The sequence below is a fragment of the Erythrolamprus reginae genome, chromosome 7 (genome assembly GCF_031021105.1).
Source record: "Erythrolamprus reginae isolate rEryReg1 chromosome 7, rEryReg1.hap1, whole genome shotgun sequence".
NCBI classification, from domain to species: Eukaryota; Metazoa; Chordata; class Lepidosauria; order Squamata; family Dipsadidae; genus Erythrolamprus; species Erythrolamprus reginae.
In genome coordinates, this window is record NC_091956.1 from 58,050,232 (window position 1) to 58,074,168 (window position 23,937).

The following is a 23,937-nucleotide window of genomic DNA, read 5'->3' on the forward strand; positions in this document are numbered from 1 at the left end:
TCCTCAAAACGTCGCTACAGAGCACTGCACACCAAGACAACTAGACACAAGAACAGTTTTTCTCCAAACGCCATCACTCTACTAAACAAATAATTCCGTCAACACTGTCAGACTTTCTACTAAATCTGCACTTCTATTTACTAGTTTTTCTCATCATTCCTATCACCCATTTCCTCCCATGTTGACTGTATGACTGTAACTTGTTGCGTATATCCTAAGATTTTTATTAATATTGCTTCCTCATTGCTTATTTGACCCCTATGACAATCATTAAGTTTTGTACCACATGATTCTTGACAAATGTATATTTTATTTTATGTACGCTGAGAGCATATGCACCAAGACAAATTCCTTGTGTGTCCAATCACACTTGGCCAATAAAAATTCTGTTCTATTCTATTCTATTCTATTCACTATAGAATAGAATAGAATAGAATAGCACTATAACTAACAACCATCAACTTTTACTTTTATATAACTTTTTGATAACTAAGAACTTTTACAATATTGAGACTTTTGTACATATTAAATCCTTTTATTAATTAGACAATTTGTGTGCATTTAATTATATTGGGGCCAACACCAGGACAGAACAGCTGGGTCCAGTTTTGGCTTCAACCTCTGAAACCTGAGCCAAACTGCAAGGAAGAATTTCCATGGCAGAGACAGTTTGGGAGACTGAGATGTGCTACTTCTTCTGTAGAAAGAGAAAATAATGCTGTTAAACTAAAATTCTTGTTTCTATAGCAGTTTTGTGTATGGGGACCTTACATTCATTTCTATATATTCAATGGACATGTATTTATATTGATATAATGGTGAGGCAATGACATGGCAATGTTACTGGAAGGATTGATACTGTTTAATTTTAGTGATACTCTTTAATTAGTTTATTCAGTATTTAATAATAGAAGTACATTGATGGAATTATTTTAATTGAAGGGTAATGTAATATTTGTTTCTATATATTTTAATGTTTATTAAACATTTGAAAAATTTCTAATATTCAGAATCTATTTTACAAAGATGAATGATGGTCCTTATGAATCTGATTGACAAATATACATATTAGAGACAGAAATATAATGAAGCATAGCTTTTAGAAGCTACAAAATTACTGTGAGGTAGAATTGCTGTAACGTGAACATCTGATTTTTGATAAAAACTAATATCACACCTTTCTTGAAAAACTCTAAGGATACATTTTGCATCAATATGAGATGAACTGGAAACACAACGAATAATATGTTTCACTGTTATTAGGTCATTATTTAGACATTTCTAAATAACGATCTCTGCTGGTGGTAACCAAATTTGTATAGTGTATACAAGAATCTCTGAGGTTGGTACAATAATGGCCAAAATTCTATATATCAAGCAGAATACCTTGATTTTTCTTTACATAGAATTGCTAGTTGTACTGTACAGAAAAAATTCTGAACTGACTTGGCCTTGAAAATTTGAACAGTTTATACATTTGAGTTAAAAAGAGCCATTTTTTCAGAGCCTAGGATCTGTAGATTGTGCATTTTATTTTCATAGCCACACTGCTTTTATATCTGCTAAATTATTTAGATCCTAGAGCAGTTTCGAGAGGAAATAAAAGCCCAGATAATTTCACCTGCTGAAATCCACTCCTTAAATCACTTTAAAGCTATTAAGAGGTGATTCACCTGAGAGAAGAACATATCACACTGAAGTGATTGGCTGCCCTGGGCATGCAAAAAGGGAATACAAATGAAATCTTCATGTGGTTGTCATGACTTGCTCCTTAAAGGAGCTTCACAAGCTTTGTGCTGAGTACAAAACTGCTTCTCAAACACAAGTAAAGTTGTACTTCTTTTCCCCAGCCCCATTAACTATAGCTTTTTATTCAGAAATCATTATTTACCTTAAAGAGAGAACAAGCTTTATTTTCAACACTGCCTTGTTACTTCAAACACACTGAAACCTGTCCGAGACTGTTAACCATCTAGTGTACTGGTATCAAACTCATGTCATCACAGTGTCATCATATGACATATTGGGACTTTTTTCCATCTGTCCGTCCATCACCCTGGGGGGGGGAATTATTGACCCCCTCAGAGAGGGTCCGCAACTTGGGCGTCCTCCTCGATCCACAGCTCACATTAGAGAAACATCTTTCAGCTGTGGCAAGGGGGGCGTTTGCCCAGGTTCGCCTGGTGCACCAGTTGCGGCCCTATTTGGACCGGGGGTCGTTGCTCACAGTCACTCATGCCCTCATCACCTCGAGGCTCGACTGCTGTAACGCTCTCTACATGGGGCTACCTTTGAAGAATGTTCGGAAACTTCAGATCGTGCAGAACGCAGCTGCGAGAGCAATCATGGGCTTTTCCAAATATGCCCATGTTACTCCAACACTCCGCAGTCTGCACTGGTTGCTGATCAGTTTCCGGTCACAATTCAAAGTGTTGGTTATTACCTATAAAGCCCTTCATGGCACCGGACCAGGATACCTGCGAGACCGCCTTCTGCCACACGAATCCCAGCGACCAGTCAGGTCCCACAGAGTTGGCCTTCTCCAGGTCCCATCGACTAAACAATGTCGTCTGGCGGGACCCAGGGGAAGAGCCTTCTCTGTGGCGGCTCCAACCCTCTGGAATCAGCTCCCTCCTGAGATTAGAACTGCCCCTACCATCCTTGCCTTTCGTAAACTCCTCAAAACCCACCTCTGTCATCAAGCGTGGGGTAACTGAGACATCTCCCCCTGACTATGTGGTTTTAGTGCATGATATGACTGTATGTATGTTTTTTATATTGGGATTCCTTGTTTTTAAATTTTTTAAGTGTATAATTGCTATTTTAGATTTTAAATTATTAGATTTGTCAATACATATTGTTCTTTATCACTGTTGTGAACCGCCCCAAGTCTATGGAGAGGGGCGGCATACAAATCTAATAAATAATAATAATAATAAATAATTTCCCCTTCGCTAAAATGGGCATAAGTATGGCCAGCACATGACACATTCATCCTGTGAGCCGGGAGTTTCACAGCCCTGATTTAATGTGAATTCAAACATATGAGCTATCAGTACCAATCTAACTTTTAAATTGAACAGTTTCATTCATTGACAAGTCAATCACCTTAGACATTATTCATAATTCCAACATCCAATATCTGGAAGGGGCTTGTTGGGTTTTTGTGCTACTTTGGAGTCAAATTCTAAAAAATGAATTCCAGTCAGCATTTGTAACATTCTTTGCATTAAGTTTTCTTTTATCTTTTGCCCTTTTTGTTATAAAGTATAATCTATTAATTCAGGATAAGATGAGTGGAATATAAATGTAATAAATGAATGATTGATGTTTACTTGGTTTATTTGTAAGAATAAATATAAACCCGTTCAAGAAATACCTGACAATAAGATAAAAGATGAAAGTATTGACTGAAACAAAAAATATTATTTGCTTCAATATGGATAAGTAATTTTAGTTTCATTTTTTTCATGAATATATTTCCCTATCTTCCTCTTTGTACCATTATTTCACTTAGTACTTGTGCTTATTCAACTTTTCTTCAATTTTTTTTAAAGGCTCTCCTTTCTTGTAGGAAAAAACCTCTTGTTTTCTTAAATCACATTTTCAGGATGCTTTCAAATTGGCTTGAGTGGCTTTTTAAAAAAATGTAGCACTAAGTAACCAAGATTACCTATGTTTCTTTTTTCCGGTTACACATCTCTCCATTGCTCTGCAGATTTGCTGGCTTCTCTTGCTTAGAGATCTGAAAATGCCTTATGGGATGAGTCCTCCATGAAGTTTTCCTTTGGGATCTAATTGAAGCATGAGAAGCCAGAGATGCTGCTGATACTGGAAAGATGGTTGTATAGCAAAGGAGTAAATTCACATACATCTCCCTTGGTAGCTTCGTTATTAAGGTAAGTTCAATCTTGTTCCACCTAGGAGAATTTCACAGTTATGTTCTTCTTTTTATTTGAAAAAAAATGAAACTTAGTTTTCCATCAAATTGGATGCAGGTGGTCAGAAACAACTGCAGAAAAAGTATTTGGTACAGCATTCATTTTATTGATCTGAGAATTTTGCTTATCTAATCTATTACATATCCGTTCCTATTCCTTTATGTGGGTGACATTGAATTAACCAACAGAGAGGTGCAAGTGATTTTTGATCTGGAATGTAGTAGTATCAAAACTATCTATCAAAACTGAGCAAACCATCCCTTCAAATAGACTGTTTTCATTGCCCTTCCTTCCTTCCTTCCTTCCTTCCTTCCTTCCTTCCTTCCTTCCTTCCTTCCTTCTGGCTCACGGATTTGTTGGCCTATCTGTCTATCAGTTTATCTGTTCAAGCACTTGATAAATACTTGCCTCCATCCTTCTGTCCTGAATAAATAATTCTCTCTGCTCTCTGAGCAGTTCACATTCAAACAAAAGAAATAAAATCCACAATTTTGCAAAAAAAATCCCCATTAAGGGAACTTTTCCTAGCTACTACATTATTGACAGTCTGTGCCTGCTTGAAAAAGCTAAGATTTATTTGTTTGTTTGTTGTATGTGTCATGTAAAATACCTCTGGATCCTCTATAATGTATTAATGTCCAAAACACATTGTCAGTTCCAGGCAGATGAACAGTATTCAAGGATAGTACTGGCAAAGGTTTTATATGACCTAGATAGAAGTATAACATTACCGGAGAGAAAACTTTGTAAAATAAAATTGATAATTATTAATGCCTTTTTAGCAATGGCGTTACAGTGAACTCTGGGGCTTAGGTCTTTTGAAATGAGTACACCATGGACTTTGACAAAGTGTGGGTCATCTTTTAGATAGTTTCTGTCCAGCTTGTATTTGATATTCTGATTTTCATTGCCAATGTGCATGACTGAGCATTTGTTAGCAGAGATTTGGAGTTGCCAGTTGCTTGACCATTTAGATACATAATCTAGGTCATTTTGTAGGGTAGTGGAATTATCTCTGTGTTAAACAGTTTTACATCATTGGCAAAGAGGACACAGCTGCTTACAATATGATCATAAAGATCGTTTATATATAGCAAAAAGAGTGTTGGGCCTAGAACACTGCCTTGAGGAACACCACTATTAACTGGTGCTAGGTTTATTAAAGCATTTCTAATTTTAACTATTTGTTGCCTGTTTGATAGGAATGCAGCTATCCCTCTGTGCAAGAACCAGAAATGTCATAAGAACTTCATTTTAAGATAGGTTTGACCTGTACCACTGAATCAAAGGCTTTGCAGAAGTCTATGTAGATTGCATCTATTGCTTTACCCTGATCAAGTTGAGAGGTCCAAATGTTTTTGCAATGTACGAGTTGCAGATCACATGACAAATTTTTCCTGAAACCAAATTGCTTATTGGAGAGTAGGTTATTTGTCACTAAGTGGAGGATGATGAATTGTTTATGATGGCTTCCATGACTTATACAATTGATGCAGCAAAAGGAGATTGGTCTATAATTCTCAACAAGGCAGGGCCATAGCACTATGTACAAGCATCTCAACCACCAATTATAATAACTTCTTTAGTTTTGTTAGTAAGCTAGCAAAAACCTATCTTATTTAACTGCAGTTTTGCTAATTGTATAAGCTAACTTCCAATGCAACCTGCTCTAAATAGCAGTTTGGCTGTTTTGGAACGTAATTGCTAATTATATTGTTTAGGAAACCTGCTGGCCACATTTAGCTAAATGCCAGATGAATCTGAACATACCAAAGGAAAACAATGAAGTGCTATATTAGGGTCAAAAATGTGAAAGAGATGAACCATTTTCAGCTTGTAATCGACGGAGTGTCCTCTCTGTCTTCATCACCCCTCCAGGGTGACATAGGTCCTTTGGAACCTCCTAGCAGGTCGAATTCAACATGATTCCACAGAGTCCATGAAGATGTGTCTTATCACAACAACATCATCTCTGCCTCATATCTTAAATAATTCTTGTAACACTCTAGACACATCATGTATTAAAGAGACAAAAAGGATAATACAGTGTTCCCTCAATTTTCACGGGTTCAAACTTTGCGAAAAGTCTATACCACGGTTTTTCAAAAATATTATTTAAAAAATACTTCGCGGTTTTTCTCCCTCTACCACGGTATTTCCTGCCCGATGACATCATATGTCATCACCAAACTTTCATCCTCCTTTAATAAATTTTTTGTTTTATAAATTTTGAAAAATAAAGATGGTGAGTAATAATCTAAATGGTTGCTAAGGGAATGGGAAATTGTATTTTAGGGGTTTAAAGTGTTAAGGGAAGGCTTGTGATACTGTTCATAGCCAAAAAATAGTGTATTTACTTCCGCAACTCTACTTCGCGGAAATTCGACTTTTGCAGGCGGTCTCGGAACGCATCCCCCGCAAAAATTGAGGGAACACTGTATATCAAAAGAGCATTCATCAAGTCTGTCCAACCCCATATCACTCCAAACTTTCCTCTCTCTTCTACACAATGCATATGAATTGATCCTTAACATCTGATCAATGGATGTTTGTATACATAAATCTCTGTGCAATAGTTTTATATGCCCAGAGTTTCACCTTCTACCTTATATACATAAGGGTTTGTGCAGGTAAAATCCCACATTGTACAATAATTTACATATCTGGGATCAGAGAACCCAAGTATCACTGAGAGTAAAGGACTTAATAGATCATTTTAAGGGATTCAGGCAATTCCTTTCCCTTAGGTGCAGCTCAAAAATCTTACTATCTTTGTTGGCAAAGGCCTTAAAAAAAACAAAGTCACTAAATTAGAAAGTCCAGGTAGTCCTCATTTTGTAATTGCGATTGCTTACATAGAGACAGCAGACAGACTGCTAGTTTCTGCTGTTTCATTCAGATAAAAAGCCTCCCTATGATGTCCTGACCCCTTCCCTCCCCCTACTTAAGAAATTGCTTAAGAAGCTATCTTTTCCTGGGCTGCTTTTTGTCATTGCACAGAACTTCCCTAAAAAGTATCAGCTTCAACTTAAGAAACACATGTCTGTGACCTTAATACTTGATTAGAGCCCTGGGTTAGCCAAAGCTACTGCATGAAATGGCCAGGCCTTAGTCAGTGTCACATTGACAGTTTGTGTTATTGAAAATCCATGCATTGTCAGAAAATTATTTTTATTACCATTTATTGTTGTTGTATTTGCAAATGTCACTATATGAGACAGTTGCTAAATGAAGATTATCTATAACAAATTTTATCTGAGCTTGGAAAAGAATCACATTAAAAATATTTTTTTTAAAGAATAATACTTAAATCTACAGTTATTTACTGTAAATATCATAATATTTTAATGATTACATATGCAAGAAAGCTAACTGGCATTGAAGTGTACTTTCAAATGTTAGGAAAATATTAGCGTAGGGCTTTGCTGAAGAGACGGAGTAACGACACGGACACAAGAGCTGGATTTTAAACTGGGTCATTTTTATTACCATAAATTAGCATAATTTAATTTAAATAAATTAGCATAACAACATAACTAACTATGACCCAAACAATGGACCTGCAGGGTCAAACAAATACTTCCGGGGCGGAAATGACGTAGCAATAAATATTCCTGGGCAACTTATGGGTGTAGCTCGATGCTAGTCCAGGTGAGGGACCCCTCCCTCACCTGAGACCCTGCCATGCACTTGCATGAGGGGGATCCCGCCGGCTAACCCCTAACAGGGGACTTAAAGGTGCGGGACCCAAAGACAGGTTCCCCCCAACTGCTCAGGTCGCTTCCACCACAAGCTTGGAGAGAACCTGTCAATCATCCCCAAAGATGCCCAAGGGAGAACGCGCAGTTGCTAAACCACCACCCAGTTTTCCACCCCTAACCTGCCTACCCAAATGACTAAAGGTAAGCCAATCAGCCTAAAGGTGCAAGCACCCCCTAACCGCACATCCATCTCCCCAGTGTGGAATGGGCGAAAAAACGGCCAGGCTAAGAGGCAAAGCCGCAAAAAAATTCCCATTCGGCCCCCCTAGGGGCGACCCACAATAGCACACTGCAAAATAGGGAGGGCGGGTGGGTGTCTGCTGGCTGCTGGGTCCGGGCGAAAAGGCCGTGCCTGGGCCTGCGCGCCCTTAAATAGGGCCGGCAAGCCCCGCCCGGACCTATCAGCAGTCAGGCCACGTTGGCCTGACTCTCGGCCGAAGTCTCGCCTCGCGAGACTTCAGCCGAGATCAAAGATGGCGGCCGCCAGGGAGTCCGGTGTCTCCCCGACCCTCCAGCAAACGCCGCCAGCGGGGTGAGTCCGCTGGCGCTATTTCCTTGTTTGTTTTTATCTTTCTTATATTTATAATATTGACTTGAACAACTTTTGATATCACTGGGTTAACTCCATTCCAAAACATCTCTGTGTGCAGAAGGATATGTGAATAAGAAAAATATAATGTATTTTTATCTGTGTGATTTAGAAATTGTTGCACAGCCAGCTAGAAGTATACAAATTTGTGTTTATACTTCTTTTATGCATTCCATTCTTTGTATAACATTCAGGTAGAGGACATAGAACCAGCAGTAGGTTGCTCCCGGTTCGGCAAACCGATAATGGTGGTGGCGGGAGCTCCACCCACCCACCCGGGATGCTTTTGCGTATGCACAGAAGCAGCCTCTGCACACAAGTGAACTGGTAGTGACGGGATTTACATCCACCACTGCATAGAACATTCTACCTTTCTCCATGATTATACAAATGACAACAACATGAAAATAGCAATTGTGCGAATAGAATAGAATAGAATAGAATAGAATTTTATTGGCCAAGTGTGCTTTGACACACAAGGAATTTGGCTTGATGCATATTTATTTATTTATTTACTTACTTACTTACTTACTTACTTACTTACTTACTTACTTACTTACTTATTTATTTATTTATCAGATTTGTATGCCGCCCCTCTCCGCAGACTCAGGGCGGCTCACAGCAATAATAATACAATGTAAACAAATCTAACATTTAAGTTAATTTAAAAACCCAAATTTAGAAACCAATCATACATACTAGCATACCATGCATAAATTTTATAAGCCTAGGGGGATGGAAAGTGTCAATTCCCCCATGCCTGACGACAGAGGTGGGTTTTAAGGAGCTTACGAAAGGCTAGGAGGGTGGGGGCAACTCTGATATCTGGGGGGAGTTGGTTCCAAAGGGTCAGGGCTGCCACAGAGAAGGCTCTTCCCCTGGGTCCCGCCAAACGACATTGTTTAGTTGGCAGGACCCGGAGAAGGCCAACTCTGTGGGACCTAACTGGTCGCTGGGATTCGTGCGGCAGAAGGCGGTCCCAGAGATATGCTCTCAGTGTACATAAAAGTTCATTAGGAATCATAAGGTACAACACAATACTCTATTTATCAATTGATACATTGTTTAAATGTGTTGCCCTTTGGACCTGTATTTTTCAGCAACTGTAGACAATTTTTTAACTATTGCTTTTCAGGTAGCGTTAATAAATTGGCTCTTTGAATGAATGCTCTTGTTACGTCCATAGCTAGTTCTTGACTTATAACCATAACTGGGACTTCAATTTTCACTGCTAAGTGATGTAGTCATTAAATGAGTTATGCCTACCTTTAAGACCTTTCCCCCACACACACCCATAATTAAGCAAATTTGATTTCTCCCATTTACTTTTCTTGTTGGCGATCCCCCATGAAGGTTGTTAATGGTGGTCCTTTAATGATGATCATGTTAATGGTGAACTCTGGAACTCTGAAATATTTATAAATAAATGGTGGTTGCCAATCATTTGAGTTGTGACAAGTGACAATTCTGAGAGTGAAGGTTGACTTCTTTTCCAAAGCTTTTGGAAGCAAGTTGTCCTTCTGATTAATTGTTATGACTGTCAGGAAATGTATCCTTAGTTCTAGGTTGCTTCTCTCCTTGATTAGTTTCCATCCATTGCTTCTTATCTTGCCTTCAAGTGCTTTGGAGAATAAGTCCCCACCCCTTCTTTGTGGCAATCCCTCAAATATTGGAACACAGCTGTCAGTCATATTACTCCTGTCCTTTTTTTCATTACAAGGTACCTCCATGTTATTCTGCAAACCAAAGTGCAAATGCTAGGGGAAAATAAGGTAGGAATCTCCATTCCCAAAATCTTAATAGAATAGAATAGAATTTTTTATTGGCCAAGTGTGATTGGACACACAAGGAATTTGTCTTGGTGTATATGCTCTCAGCGTCCATAAAATAAGATATACATTTGTCAAGAATCATGTGGTACAACACTTAATGATTGTCATAGGGGTCAAATAAGCAATTAAGAAGCAATATTAATAAAAATCTTAGGATATAAGCAACAAGTTACAGTCATACAGCCAACATGGGAGGAAATGGGTGATAGGAATGATGAGAAAAGCTAGTAGAATAGAAGTACAGATTTAGTAGAAAGTCTGACAGTGTTGAGGGAATTATTTGTTTAGTGGAGTGATGGCGTTCGGGAAAAAACTGTTCTTGTGTCTAGTTGTCTTGGTGTGCAGTGCTCTGTAGCGATGTTTTAGGGTAGTAGTTGAAACAATTTGTGTCCAGGATGTGAGGGGTCAGTAAATATTTTCCCCACCCTTTTTTTGACTCGTGCAGTATACAGGTCCTCAATGGAAGGCAGGTTGGCAGCAATTGTTTTTTTCTGCAGATCAAAGATTTCATTCTATTTCTTCTGCCAGCTAAACTAAGTTTTCCAATACCAAACTGGGTTCTCCAAGCAAAACCTTAAATCCAAAATGGGAGCTGGTCTGACCCAAAAGATCCTGAGACAAAACAAAAAATCAGCATGGCAATAGAAAGGGAATCAGATGAGAAATTGACCAACAGCTCCCTAGAAACTAGCCCAGCAGAGCTTCTAAAGGATGAGGCAGTCTACCCCCAAAAGTTATGCCTTCAGAGCAAAAGATGAGGAACAGATTAGTGATTGGCTTGTTAGCTTCCTAGAGATATTTGCCTGGCATTGATGTAAGGTGGAGCAGCTGACCTTTGATAGGATAAAGGGAGGTGGGTCATTTCCTTGGGGATTCTGACAGCTTTATGACTTCACAGCTGCAGGTTAAGCTGTCAGTTGCTGTCAGTTATTAGTTATCAGAGTGAAGATGCCTCCTAAGACACAGGTTGGCCTTCAAAAGGGCTCCTGGACTCTGGGAAGCCTTCCCTTTTTTTTGTAACCAGCTATCATGGGGGTAACTGAAGGTGAGAGTTTTGTTTGGGATTAGAATTAGGTGAGGGTGAAAGTTAGCCTGAAGGTGAGGTTAAAGATCAGGATAAGAAGGGGAGTAAGGGAAATGGAGAGAGGCAAAGAGATGGAACAGAGGAGGGGAGGGGAAGTGGGGGGAAAGAAGGGGACCAAAGGCAGAGGAAAGATTAAGGATAGAAGGGTTAGGGATAGAAATTAGGGATAGAAAATTAGTAAGAGAGATTAGGGATAGAAATATAGAAAGGGATTAGGGATAGAGATTAGGGATAGATAGAAAGAATCTTCAGCTTTAAATTATCTACAGTTGACCTCTCCCCTTTTCTAAGAGGTCAGTAAGGGGCGTGCCTAAGCACACCATTGTGCCTACCATTCCTGTTCTACTGTCTTATTGTCCTTTTTATCACTACTCCTTTTTATCACTGCTTATGTTAATACAAGCTACAATTCTATAGAAACATAGAAGTCTGACGGCAGAAAAAGACCTCATGGTCCATCTAGTCTGCCCTTATATTATTTTCTGTATTTTATCTTAGGATGGATATATGTTTATCCCAGGCATGTTTCAATTCAGTTACTGTAGATTTATCTACCACGTCTGCTGGAAGTTTGTTCCAAGGATCTACTACTCTTTCAGTAAAATAATATTTTCTCATGTTGCTTTTGATCTTTCCCCCAACTAACTTCAGACTGTGTCCCCTTGTTCTTGTGTTCACTTTCCTATTAAAAACACTTCCCTCCTGAACCTTATTTAACCCTTTAACATATTTAAATGTTTCGATCATGTCCCCCCCCTTTTCCTTCTGTCCTCCAGACTATACAGATTGAGTTCATTAAGTCTTTCCTGATACGTTTTATGCTTAAGACCTTCCACCATTCTTGTAGCCCGTCTTTGGACCCGTTCAATTTTGTCAATATCTTTTTGTAGCTGAGGTCTCCAGAACTTTGTTGACAAATAAATAACTAAAATAAATAAAGGGAAAGAGGGGAAAGAAAAAGGAGGTGGGGCGGGAGGGAGGTGGGAAAGGGAAAAGTGAGGGAAAATGGGGAAAGAGAGAGAGATAAATTATGATGGTTTTTGAAGGAGGAGGAGGAGAGGAAGGGAGGGGGAGGGAAGGCAAAGGGAAAGGGGAGAGAGAGAGCAAGTGGCAGAGGGAGGGGGAAGGGCAGGAGAATGGAGATGGGAATTGAAGGAGGGGAAGAATAATAAGGGTGAGGGGGAAAGGGGATGGAGGACAAAGGGAAAGGGGGAAAGGGAGAGGAAGAATAGGAGAGGGAGAAGAGAGAGGGGTAATGTCCCAGCTGTCTGTCTACCAGTAGGGAATCTGGTGGGAGAGTTCTAGCAGCCTGATTGGCTGCTATTGTTGCCGGGCTGTCTAAGAAGCAGTGGGAGAATTCCAGCGATTTGATTGGCTGTTCTAGGTTGACGTTCTTGTATAAATAGAGCTGTCATTCTCTGCAGCTGCATTCCTGTCAGAGTTCAGATTAAAGTTTGTTTACTTACTTAGAAGATTAATTCCCTTATAATTGGATGTACTGCAGAAATGCAGATAGTGAACACTGCAGTATAATAAGGGTGCTGTATGAATTCAAATATTGAGTCTGAATTCTAGATTTCCAAGACATCAGGGAATCCTGGTCTTCCAATCCTAATCAAGCCTTTCGACTACTGGCTCACATCAGTACCTACTGGTTATATAGGATTAAATGAGACTCCCAGAGTTGTAGGGAATTGGATGGCATACTATTTTAATATATTCTGGTTGTTCACATAATCAGCCAGATATTTAAATGAGATCCGGTATTTTTATATTTGTATATTTATTAATATACAAAATAATCTTTGTGTTTTGGTAATGCTTGCTTCTCCCATTGTTTTTCCTCTTCCACTTGTCTTTTTCCGAAAGAAAGCATTGCCTGAAAATCATCACTATTTCAAAATTCCTTAAAGTAGTCTCTCTCTTTCTCTCTCTTTCTCTCTCTTTCTCTCTTTCTCTCCCCTCTCTCTCTTTCTCTCTTTCTCTCCTCTCTCTCTCTTTCTCTCTTTCTCTCCTCTCTCTTTCTCTCTCTCTCTCTCTCTTTCACTCTCTCTCTCTCCCCCCCTCTCTCTCTCCCTCTCTCCCCCCCTCTCTCTCTTTCCTACCCCCCACTTCAATGTTTTGGTATGCAGTATTTCCCTTTTGATTAAGTGGAATGTGCAGAATAACAGAAAAAAATAACAGATTTGTAAGAGACCTTTGAGGTCTTCTAATTCAACTCCTGAGCTAGTCTTCCTGCTCAGGCAGGAAACCCTTTTACATTTGAGACAAATGGTTATCCAATCTCTTCTTAAAACTTCCAGCCTTGGAGCATTCACAACTTTTCGAGGCAAGTTGTTCCAGTGATTAATTGTTCTGACTGTCAGGAAATTTCTCCTTAGTTCTAGTTTGCTTCTCTCTTTGATTAATTGCCACCCATTACTACTTCTCCTGCCCTCAGGTGCTTTGGAGAATAGCTTGACTCCCTTTTCTTTGTGGCCTCCCTTGAGATACTGGAACACTGGTATCATGCCACTCTTAGTCCACTAGTTCAACAATTAACTAATAGAAAAAGGTTGCCTCCCAAGGTGCCCCACTGTTGGAGATTTTCAAGAAAAGATTGGGCAACCATTTGTCTAGGCTTGTATACGGCAGTGTTTCCCAACCTTGGCAACTTGAAGATATTTGGACTTCAACTCCCAGAATTCCCCAGCCAGCATTCGCTGGCTGGGGAATTCTGGGAGTTGAAGTCCAAATATCTTCAAGTTGCCAAGGTTGGGAAACACTGGTATAGGGGTCTTGCCTTAGGCAGGAAGTTGAAGTAGAAAACCTCGAAGGTCCCTTTGATTCTAAGTAAAGAAATGACAATAAAAATGTGAAGACTTAGGAGAGTAGGAAACTTTTAAAAGAAATACAACCATTCCAAAGGCAAGATTTGCATCTAAGTGACAGCCCAGAAATCTATTGTCTTAAAACAAACTCCAGAGCCTTAGAATTGCAGTACATTATCAGATTAATGTTTTTTTTTTAATGGAAAGACAATACAAATGAATTTAATTTTGAGACTGCATCAATGTTACTGAGAATCATTCTAATTCAGATACACATGTTGTTGGTGCTATAAACAGAGGCTTTCCTAGTCATCTTATGAGCAACAAAACAGTTCTTGATGATGTTTCTCTTAGATCAGCCATTAAATCTGTTATTACCACACAGCCTCTTTTGCCAGGCCAGTAGTACTGCATTTAATGATCTTCAGAAGTCCAGAAGGTATATCAACAAAGTAATCACTACTTAGGAAAAATATCTCTAGCATCTGCTTTTGTTGCCAAGAAGTCCCTTGGTATGTGCATATCCTCAGCCGAAATGATTGCTTTGGATGTGATGGTTCCCAAACAATCATGTTTCTGCAGCTGGAGAAACAGAGAAGCCAAGAATCACCTTTCATCTGCCAAGCTGCAGAAGAACAAGCTGATTGGCAAAACCCATTGACTAAATCAAACTCTGAGAATTGGAAATAATTTTCTAAAACCATTTATCATACTATTTGTCAGATCTCAAGGTCTTCAAACCTGCCTGTGTATGCAAGCTGACGAAGAGAAAAAGCATATGAAATAGCCTAGAAATATATTATCAGGAGAGCTTCAGAAATTTACAAAATAATGTGGAGCTACCCCTCAAAATTTAGTTTAATTCATACCCAGCATTAAATGCTGACAAATGGGATATGATGCTTTCATTGAGTCTTCTGTATAATTCTGTCTGTAGCCTTGGGCTGCATGCAGATTCTAACATTTAACATAATGTTAAATGTTAGAAGCTTGCAACCAGTTCAGCCAAATCCAATTTTTCTACCTTTCTTTATGAAGAAAGGAGAGAGAAAGTTTCAGAAACTGAAATAAAAAAGAGAGCAGTAATAGACATTGTATTGATTCTGCCTTGTCCATTGTTTGCTTACCATCAGCATTTGGCTTCCAATATATTATTTGGAAAGCTTATTATTTCAACAGAAGTTCAACCGAATTTCAGGATCTTGATCTATGATTTCAAGACCCTGAAATTAAATTGTTATTGTTGTTATAAGAATTTTCAGTATTGTTTTGTTTCATAAACTCCCAGTTTTTAAAGTGGGATATGCATTATTGGAAAATAATACCAATAATACATTACATCTTCTCAAATGCTAGCTGTCTACCATGGAGGTCAATTCTCTACAATGGAGGTCAATTTTTAATTGCAGGTCACATTCCAGTATTAGGCAAAGCCAAAGTCAAAACTTTTGGGTTAATGATCCTGAGCTATCAAGCTATGAAGTATGTGTATCAGATACAATGCACACATGTATAAAGTGAGCAACGGTTAATAATTGTTAGTTATTAGATTTTTCAGAGGCTATAATGGAATATGTGGATGAATGAGGGGAAGAGGTACTGCCTAGGAGACAATCACACAAGAGAGGCAGAAACCCCTAATGATTTAATGGTTAAAGAAAGAAACTTAGGAAGCATTAGACGCCTAATGGATCAAATGGTTAAAAGTGGTGGTAGGGATTTTGTACTCCCAAACTTTCCCAATTCTGTTAATGTAGCCACATAGTAAAGTATATTTAGCTCACCTAGTGGTGTTTTCTGTCTGGTTTACCTGTGAGAACTGACATCAATCTCAACTGCAAGTCTCAAAGTACAAACTTCCCACTAGCACTTTTAACCATCTGAACAATTAGGATGGGTCCTTCCTATATTCCTTTCTCTGACCATTAATGAATTGGGGGCTTCTGCATCTTTTATCTGACTGTTTCCTAGGTGGCATCTTTTCCACTCATTACCCAAGTTCATCCACACATTCCATCAAAGAAAAGAACTCATTACACCATACTTAGGATCTTCCAAGCCAAACAATGAAAATTGAATGAAAACCTGAGAGAACCTTCATCCCCCCCTAGTCTCAGGCTAATCTGAATCTTCAGAACCACATAAGATCCTTAATCACTTATCTATTTCCTCCAAACATGTTCATAAAACATCTTGTTGTTCTAGTCAACAAAAAGTTTGAAGAGTTAAAAACTCTTAGTTTTTACTTAGTTTTAACTACAATTTGATAATGTGAATATTATCAATGTGATAATATCGCAAGCAACTGTGTGCTTTTTGCCGACGATGTAAAACTTTTCAACACCACTGACAACACACTCACTCTCCAAAAAGACCTTGACTTTGTCTCAGATTGGTCTAACACCTGGCAACTTCAAATATCAACCAACAAATGCTCTACCCTCCACATCGGCAAAAAGAATCCTAACCGCACATATGAACTGAATAATCAAATTCTCGCAGCCAACCCACACTCAGTAAAAGACCTTGGAATACTAATATCAAAAGACCTAAGTGCTAAAGCCCACTGCAACAATATCGCCAAAAAGGCTTCCAGAGTCGTTAACCTGAACCTACGTAGCTTCTGCTCTGGCAATCTCACACTACTGACTAGAGCCTACAAAACCTATGCCAGACCCATTCTCAAATACAGCTCATCTGTCTGGAACCCACACCACATCTCAGACATCAACACTCTCGAAAACGTCCAAAGATATTTCACCAGAAGAGCCCTTCACTCCTCCACTCGAAACAGAATACCCTACGAAAATAGACTATCTATCCTGGGTCTTGAAAGCTTAGAACTGCGGCGCCTAAAACACGATCTAATATTGCCCACAAGATCATATGCTGCAACGTCCTTCCGGTCAACAACTACTTCAGTTTCAACCGCAACAACACAAGAGCACACAACAGATTCAAACTTAATATTAACCGCTCCAAATTTGACTGTAAAAAATATGACTTTAACAATCGAGTTGTCAAAGCGTAGAACTCATTACCGGACTCAATAGTGTCAACTCCCAACCCCCAACATTTCTCCCTTAGACTCTCCACGATTGACCTCTCCAGGTTCCTAAGAGGCCAATAAGGGGCATATATAAGTGCACTGATGTGCCTATCGTCCCCTGTCCAATTGCCTTTCCTTATATCATATATCATATATATTCTCTCCTTATCTCTCTCTCTCTCTCTCTCTCTCTCTCTAAATAGATAGATAGATAGATAGATAGATAGATAGATATAATCTACGAAAACAAATATATATATATTATATATATATATCATATATATTCTCTCCCTATCTCTTATATCATATATATTCTCTCCCTCCCATCTACTTCTCTTCTTTTTTACTCTCTATCTTTATATATATTATTTAATGTCTATTCTCTTCCATAAGTATTGTATATTGGACAAAGAATAAATAAATAAATAAATAAATAAATAAATAAATAAATAAATAAATAAATATTACACGTCCTTAACTTCCCTGCCCTTTCCTTTCCTTCCCAATCTTCTGATAACTATAAAACAGGCAACATAGAATATAAGATTCCGTAGAGGTAGGAGGAACACAAAAATAAATCAACATACCAGTTTAATGTTTAAATATAGAATAGAATAGAATAGAATAGAATTTTATTGGCCAAGTGTGATTGGACACACAAGGAATTTGTCTTGGTGCATATGCTCTCAACGTACATAAAATAAAATATACATTTGTCAAGAATCATGTGGTACAACACTTAATGATTGTCATAGGGGTCAAATAAGCAATGAAGAAGCAATATTAATAAAAATCTTAGGATATACGCAACAAGTTACAGTCATACAGTCAACATGGGAGGAAATGGGTGATAGGAATGATGAGGAAAACTAGTAGAATAGAAGTGCAGATTTAGTAGAAAGTCTGACAGTGTTGAGGGAATTATTTGTTTAGTAGAGTGATGGCGTTCGGGAAAAAACTGTTCTTGTGTCTAGTTGTCTTGGTGTGCAGTGCTCTGTAGCGACGTTTTGAGGGTAGGAGTTGAAACAATTTGTGTCCAGGATGTGAGGGGTCAGTAAATATTTTACCCGCCCTCTTTTTGACTCGTGCAGTATACAGGTCCTCAATGGAAGGCAGATTGGCAGCAATTGTTTTTTCTGCAATTCTGATTATCCTCTGAAGTCTGTGTCGGTCCTGTTGGGTTGCAGCACCAAACCAGACAGTTATAGAGGTGCAGATGACAGACTCAATGATTCCTCTATAGAACTGAATCAGCAGCTCCTTGGGCAGTTTGAGCTTCCTGAGCTGGCGCAGAAAGAACATTCTTTGTTGTGCTTTTTTGATGATGTTTTTGATGTTAGGTGACCATTTTAGGTCTTGAGATATGATAGAACCTAGAAATTTGAAGGTCTCTACAGTTGATACTGTGTTGTCTAGTATTGTGAGAGGTGGAAGGGTGGAAGGGTTTCTCTTAAAGTCTACCACCATTTCTACAGTTTTGAGTGTGTTCAGTTCTAGATTGTTCTGGTCACACCACAAGGATAGTTGTTCAACTTCCCGTCTGTATGCAGATTCATCATTGTCTCGAATGAGTCCAATCACTGTTGTATCATCTGCAAACTTCAGTAGTTTAACAGATGGATCGTATGAGATGCAGTCATTAGTGTATAAAGAGAAGAGAAGTGGTGAAAGTACACAGCCTTGGGGGGCACCTGTGCTAATTGTACATATATCTGATGTGATTTTTCCTAGCTTCACCTGCTGCTTCCTGTCTGTTAGGAAGCTTGTGATCCACTTACAAGTGTGTTCAGGTACCGCTAGCTGATTTAGTTTGGTTAAGAGAATGTCCGGTATGATGGTATTGAATGCTGAACTGAAGTCCACAAAGAGGACCCTGGCGTAGGTCATTGGAGATTCAAGATGTTGAAGGATGTAGTATACTGGGTGGTATAGGGTGGTTTCATTAAAAAAAAAGTCAGAAGCCAGAATTTCTATTTTGTAGTTTAAAATAAAGTGATTTCTATGAAATCTTTTTTTAAAAAATTCAGATACAAGCTAGAACTGCTACATTTTATTTATTTAACGTATTTTCTCCTCATGTGAATTTCTATTCTTGATTTTATAAACAAGATATACAAATGTTAACTTTAAAATGAGTTTTCAAAGGAATAGCAGGTTATGCTAATTTGAGTATCAGGTAAAAAAACTCATGAGGGTTAAATCCTCATGAGGATTTAATTTAATTTAAAAATGCAATGTTTAACATCCTAGCCAAATTTAATTTTTATACAGTTTTCATCTTTTAAAATATTTTATTATACATCCACAGAATCCCTCTGTGAGGTAGATGAGGAGTTTTAAAATGTAATAAATAAAGTTCTGGTGTTTACATAAAAGTTACAAAATTCACAAATAGATAATCTGCTATGTTATTTTAAGAAGACTGATTTTGTTGAGGGGAAGAAAGAAGATTTGGTAAAAGAAGTATCATCTTAAATGTGTATTCGTTGGTCCATTACAGCAAATAAAGCATCTGATTTTTAAATAATCCCTTTCCTAGCTTATTAGAATTCTGTTGCTATGAAGTATTTGTTTAGTGGAATGTGTATTGCATAACAAGGTAAACTTATTTATTCTCATATACATACAACAATTTTTATTCTGCCCTTGGCATAATAATATTTTATTTGGTATAATGGGTAGAAAGGTTCTCATTGGCATAGTTCTTTCCACACACGTTATTCCATTTATGTTGAATGTTTTGCACTGAATGTATATAACATTTAACAGGCATGAATTCTGTGCTGAGTGGGGGTTTCGAAGGACTTAAATCTAATGCATCTTGAGAAACTGAAGTTAGTGAAAAAGTTGACCATGAACTGAAGAAAGCCAAGTTTAAATCTCAGCCAGCCATAACACTCAATTAGATTGTTTTAGGCCATTTGCAGTCCTTCAGGAAGGAAAGGTGAGGGGAGGACAAAATTAGAAAAGGGATGAAGCCTCGTGTAGAATGTCTTGGACAAAAGATAGCATGTACATTTAAATTTCTAAGCAATACATTTACCATTAAGGAATTAAGGAATAGAACACAAACAATTAACAGGAAACAAGCATAAACTGGTTTGAATTTTACCCAAAGCTCTCAGTTTATGCCAAGCCAAGGGAGTTTAATTTTGGATAAAGATGGCAGTGGCCGTTACATGGCCAAAATTGCTAAATGTCTACTATATATAAAACAAATATTTCGAGCAGGGCTAGGTTAGTTTGTTTCATTTAGCAACTACTTTTTATTTACTGTTTTCTAGTGATGCGCGAACCGAACCCACACAATTCAGGGCCGTACCAAATTTTGCGGTGTTCGGTATGCCAAACACGAACCCGAATTTTTTTCAAACTTCGGGCAAAGTTCGGGGTCGTGTTTGGCATTCGGAGCTTTGACATCACCGGCAGGTTGCTGAGGACGCCAAGGTGATTTACTTCCTGGATTCCATGGAATCCAGGATCACCTTGGCATCCTTAGCAACCTGCCAGTGACGTCAAAGCTCCGCCCCCGGAATCTCTTCGTTCGGGTTTGGATTTGGTTTGGGTTCAGCCGAATTTTGCATAAAGTTCGTCCGAACTTGCCGAACCCGAACACCGTTGGGTTCGCCCATCACTACTGTTTTCCTAAAACCTCTGTGGATCATCCAAAAATTCCACAAAGTGAGAATCTTCTATCATTCATTTTTTTGTGATCTATCTTTAGCACTGGGAACCAGTACTTCGCCTTTGTAAATGACTCCCCTTTGCTTCACTTACTGCTGTTTAGAATGGAATAGCCTCATCCCGAGTAACTCAGGGGCATTTTTGATTATTTTCTCCTTCATACTCTAAATGTCTTAATGATAATCTTTAGCAGTCCCATTGCCTTTAGTGTCAGAAAATGCGCTGGAAAAAAGTGTGCAGCTGCTTTAAACTCAAATTACAGTTTTTCAGTATGCATGTATATGCAGTGGTGACATACTGCCTTGCTATTTGGTAAGTCAATTGCACCAACATGGGATGCAGCTGTATGAGATACAACTGGTACACTTGGAATCCTAGTGCAATTCCAAACTCAGAGTTCACATATTGCCATGTACCTAGCCTCCACAAAATTGTACCATTTGGTTGGTTGGTTTATGTAACTGCATTTGTAAAGCTGCCCATTTCACTTAGTGACTCTGGGTGGCATATAGAAAAATAATCAAGAATGTATAATTGGACTGAATTGGATTGGATTGATTTGGATACTTAATTTGGCCAAGTGTAATTAGACGTACAAAGAATATGTCTCCAGTACAGAAGTACTCAGTGTACTTGCAAGGCAACAGAAGAGGAAATAATAATAATAGCAATAAAAAGGGGAAGATTTAAAAAAGGAATAAATAATAATGCTTCAGTCATACTCTTTGGGTTGATATACATACAATGTATATTGGACAGAATGGAGAGCATTTAGTGTTCAGCAGAGTGATGGCATAAAGGAAAAAAACAGTCCAAGTGTCTAGATATCTTGGCATGCAATACCGTATATTATATACACTGTCCCAGGAAGGAACTGAAACAGGCTGTGAGAATTCTGCAAATATCTTCTCATCCCTTCTTCTGACTTGCACAATATATACTGTAGTTTCTTCCCTATAAATAACATTAAAAACTAACCAATTTAAATTAAAAGAAAAATGAGAATTTCAACTAGATTCCATGAAGATACTTGGTCTTTGACAGGAATACTCTGATTCTCTCTCTGCAATTTTCTTTCTCATTTCCTTGTTCATGTACATTTTTTCCAGGACAGTCCACTGGTCCTACAATCAGATAGGAACGTTACCATGAATGCAAGAAACCATATGGGACACATAACAGGACAGCTGACTGTAGGTAAGTCTTATTATTTAATGAAAGTTTTGTGCTCTGAATTTAATACCAAATTTTTAAATTTAATCTCTCAACATAGATATTAATAATAATAATAATAATAATAATAATAATATATTAGATTTGTATGCCGCCCCTCTCCGAAGACTCGGGGCAGCTCATAACAATAATAAAGACAATATAACAATTAAAGGAAACAATAGCTTGCAACTGTGTTAGTAAAGATGATGCTGATCTATGGCCTACATTTTCCAATCAAATAACTATACTGTAACTTAATTTTAAACAAATATAAATTGTTTGGATAAATACATCAAGACAGATCTTAAAGTAATTAACAATAACTGTAAGGTAAATAAAAACCATTGGTAAAAGCAATCTTAAAATCTTAACACATTATCCGAAACACCCAAATTGATAAAAAGCATCATTAAACCACACAAAAAGTGGAAGAAATGAAACTCTTAGGAGAAAAATGAGGACTGCAATGTCTTAAGTATGAAACAGTTTGTATGTTTAGCAGATTTCGTTCCAATTTAATAAAAGGGATAATGTATTATAACAAATTACTGATCTGATAAAATGAGATTTAATTCTATCTGTATTTTAATAGCATCTCCCTGCCTCCTCCTTTTCTTTGTCTATTCAAATATTTACAAAAAATCTTTTAATCTTTACATCTAATAAACTTGCATGGCACAAAATGTAGGGCAATTAGTTTCATATTTGTTGGTTTACTTTTTAATAAAATGATCATACTGAAAGGATTCTAAGGATAAGAGTTCTCTTTAAAATTATTTTACTTGATTCTAGACCAGACATAAAGCAACTGAATAAATTTCCATATATTATGGGGAGTTTATATTTTATTGACGTTGGTTTATAGACTGTACATTTTTATTGAATTTCATGTTACATAGAAACATAGAAGTCTGACGGCAGAAAAAGACCTCATGGTCCATCTAGTCTGCCCTTATACTATTTTCTGTATTTTATCTTAGGATGGATATATGTTTATCCCAGGCATGTTTAAATTCAGTTACTGTGGATTTATCTACCACGTCTGCTGGAAGTTTGTTCCAAGGATCTACTACTCTTTCAGTAAAATAATATTTTCTCATGTTGCTTTTGATCTTTCCCCCAACTAACTTCAGATTGTGTCCCCTTGTTCTTGTGTTCATTTTCCTATTAAAAACACTTCCCTCCTGGACCTTATTTAACCCTTTAACATATTTAAATGTTTCGATCATGTCCCCCCCCCCTTTTCCTTCTGTCCTCCAGACTATACAGATTGAGTCTGGAGGACAGAAGGAAAAGGGGGGACATGATCGAAACATTTAAATATGTTAAAAGGTTAAATAAGGTCCAGGAGGGAAGTGTTTTTAATAGGAAAGTGAACACAAGAAGAAGGGGACACAATCTGAAGTTAGTTGGATTGGATATATGTTCATTGGATTGATATAAAAATAATATCAACGGTATAGACTACAAAGAGTATCACCTTTCCATTTTTTCATCGATTGTGGCTAATATGCAGTTAAACAGCTTCAAGATAACTAACCTTAGCTTCAGAGTGGTTCGGGAACATTTGAGATATTTTAGTAGCTGACAATGCAGTTTATCAATCTGAGGTTTCTCTGACTACAAATTATGCATTTCCTATGAATCAGCTTCATAATCCTATTTCCTGTAACTTTCCCTTACAGTTTACATGGATTTTTGTACACTTTGTTTTTTACAACAATTCAGTGTAGGCTAATATTTGCACAAAAGAAACACGGTTGTCTTTTAAGTTAAATCTTTCAAACTTGAAGAAGGGGAAAAGAGGACAAGGAGCCTATAATCCTTAGATAACAGCTTCCCAAATCAGCATATGCCATACAGCATGTTCAGTTCTATAACTATGTTCAGGGTCAGTTGCTGTGATTCCCGGCAATTTCTGCTATAAATCTTTCTTCATTGGTAGGCTTGTGTTGTTCTTTACAAATTAAAA

At 37.8% G+C, this 23,937-nt stretch overlaps 1 protein-coding gene across 1 annotated transcript in view; it reads left to right on the top strand.

Moving 5' to 3' along the window:
* Window positions 1-23,937, top strand: part of SGCZ (sarcoglycan zeta) — a 329,915-nt gene that overhangs the window by 186,228 nt on the left and 119,750 nt on the right. Inside the window, exon 4 of the mRNA XM_070757645.1 lies at window positions 21,860-21,947. Coding sequence (XP_070613746.1) covers window positions 21,860-21,947 — 88 coding nt within the window. The remainder of the gene's footprint in view (window positions 1-21,859; window positions 21,948-23,937) is intronic.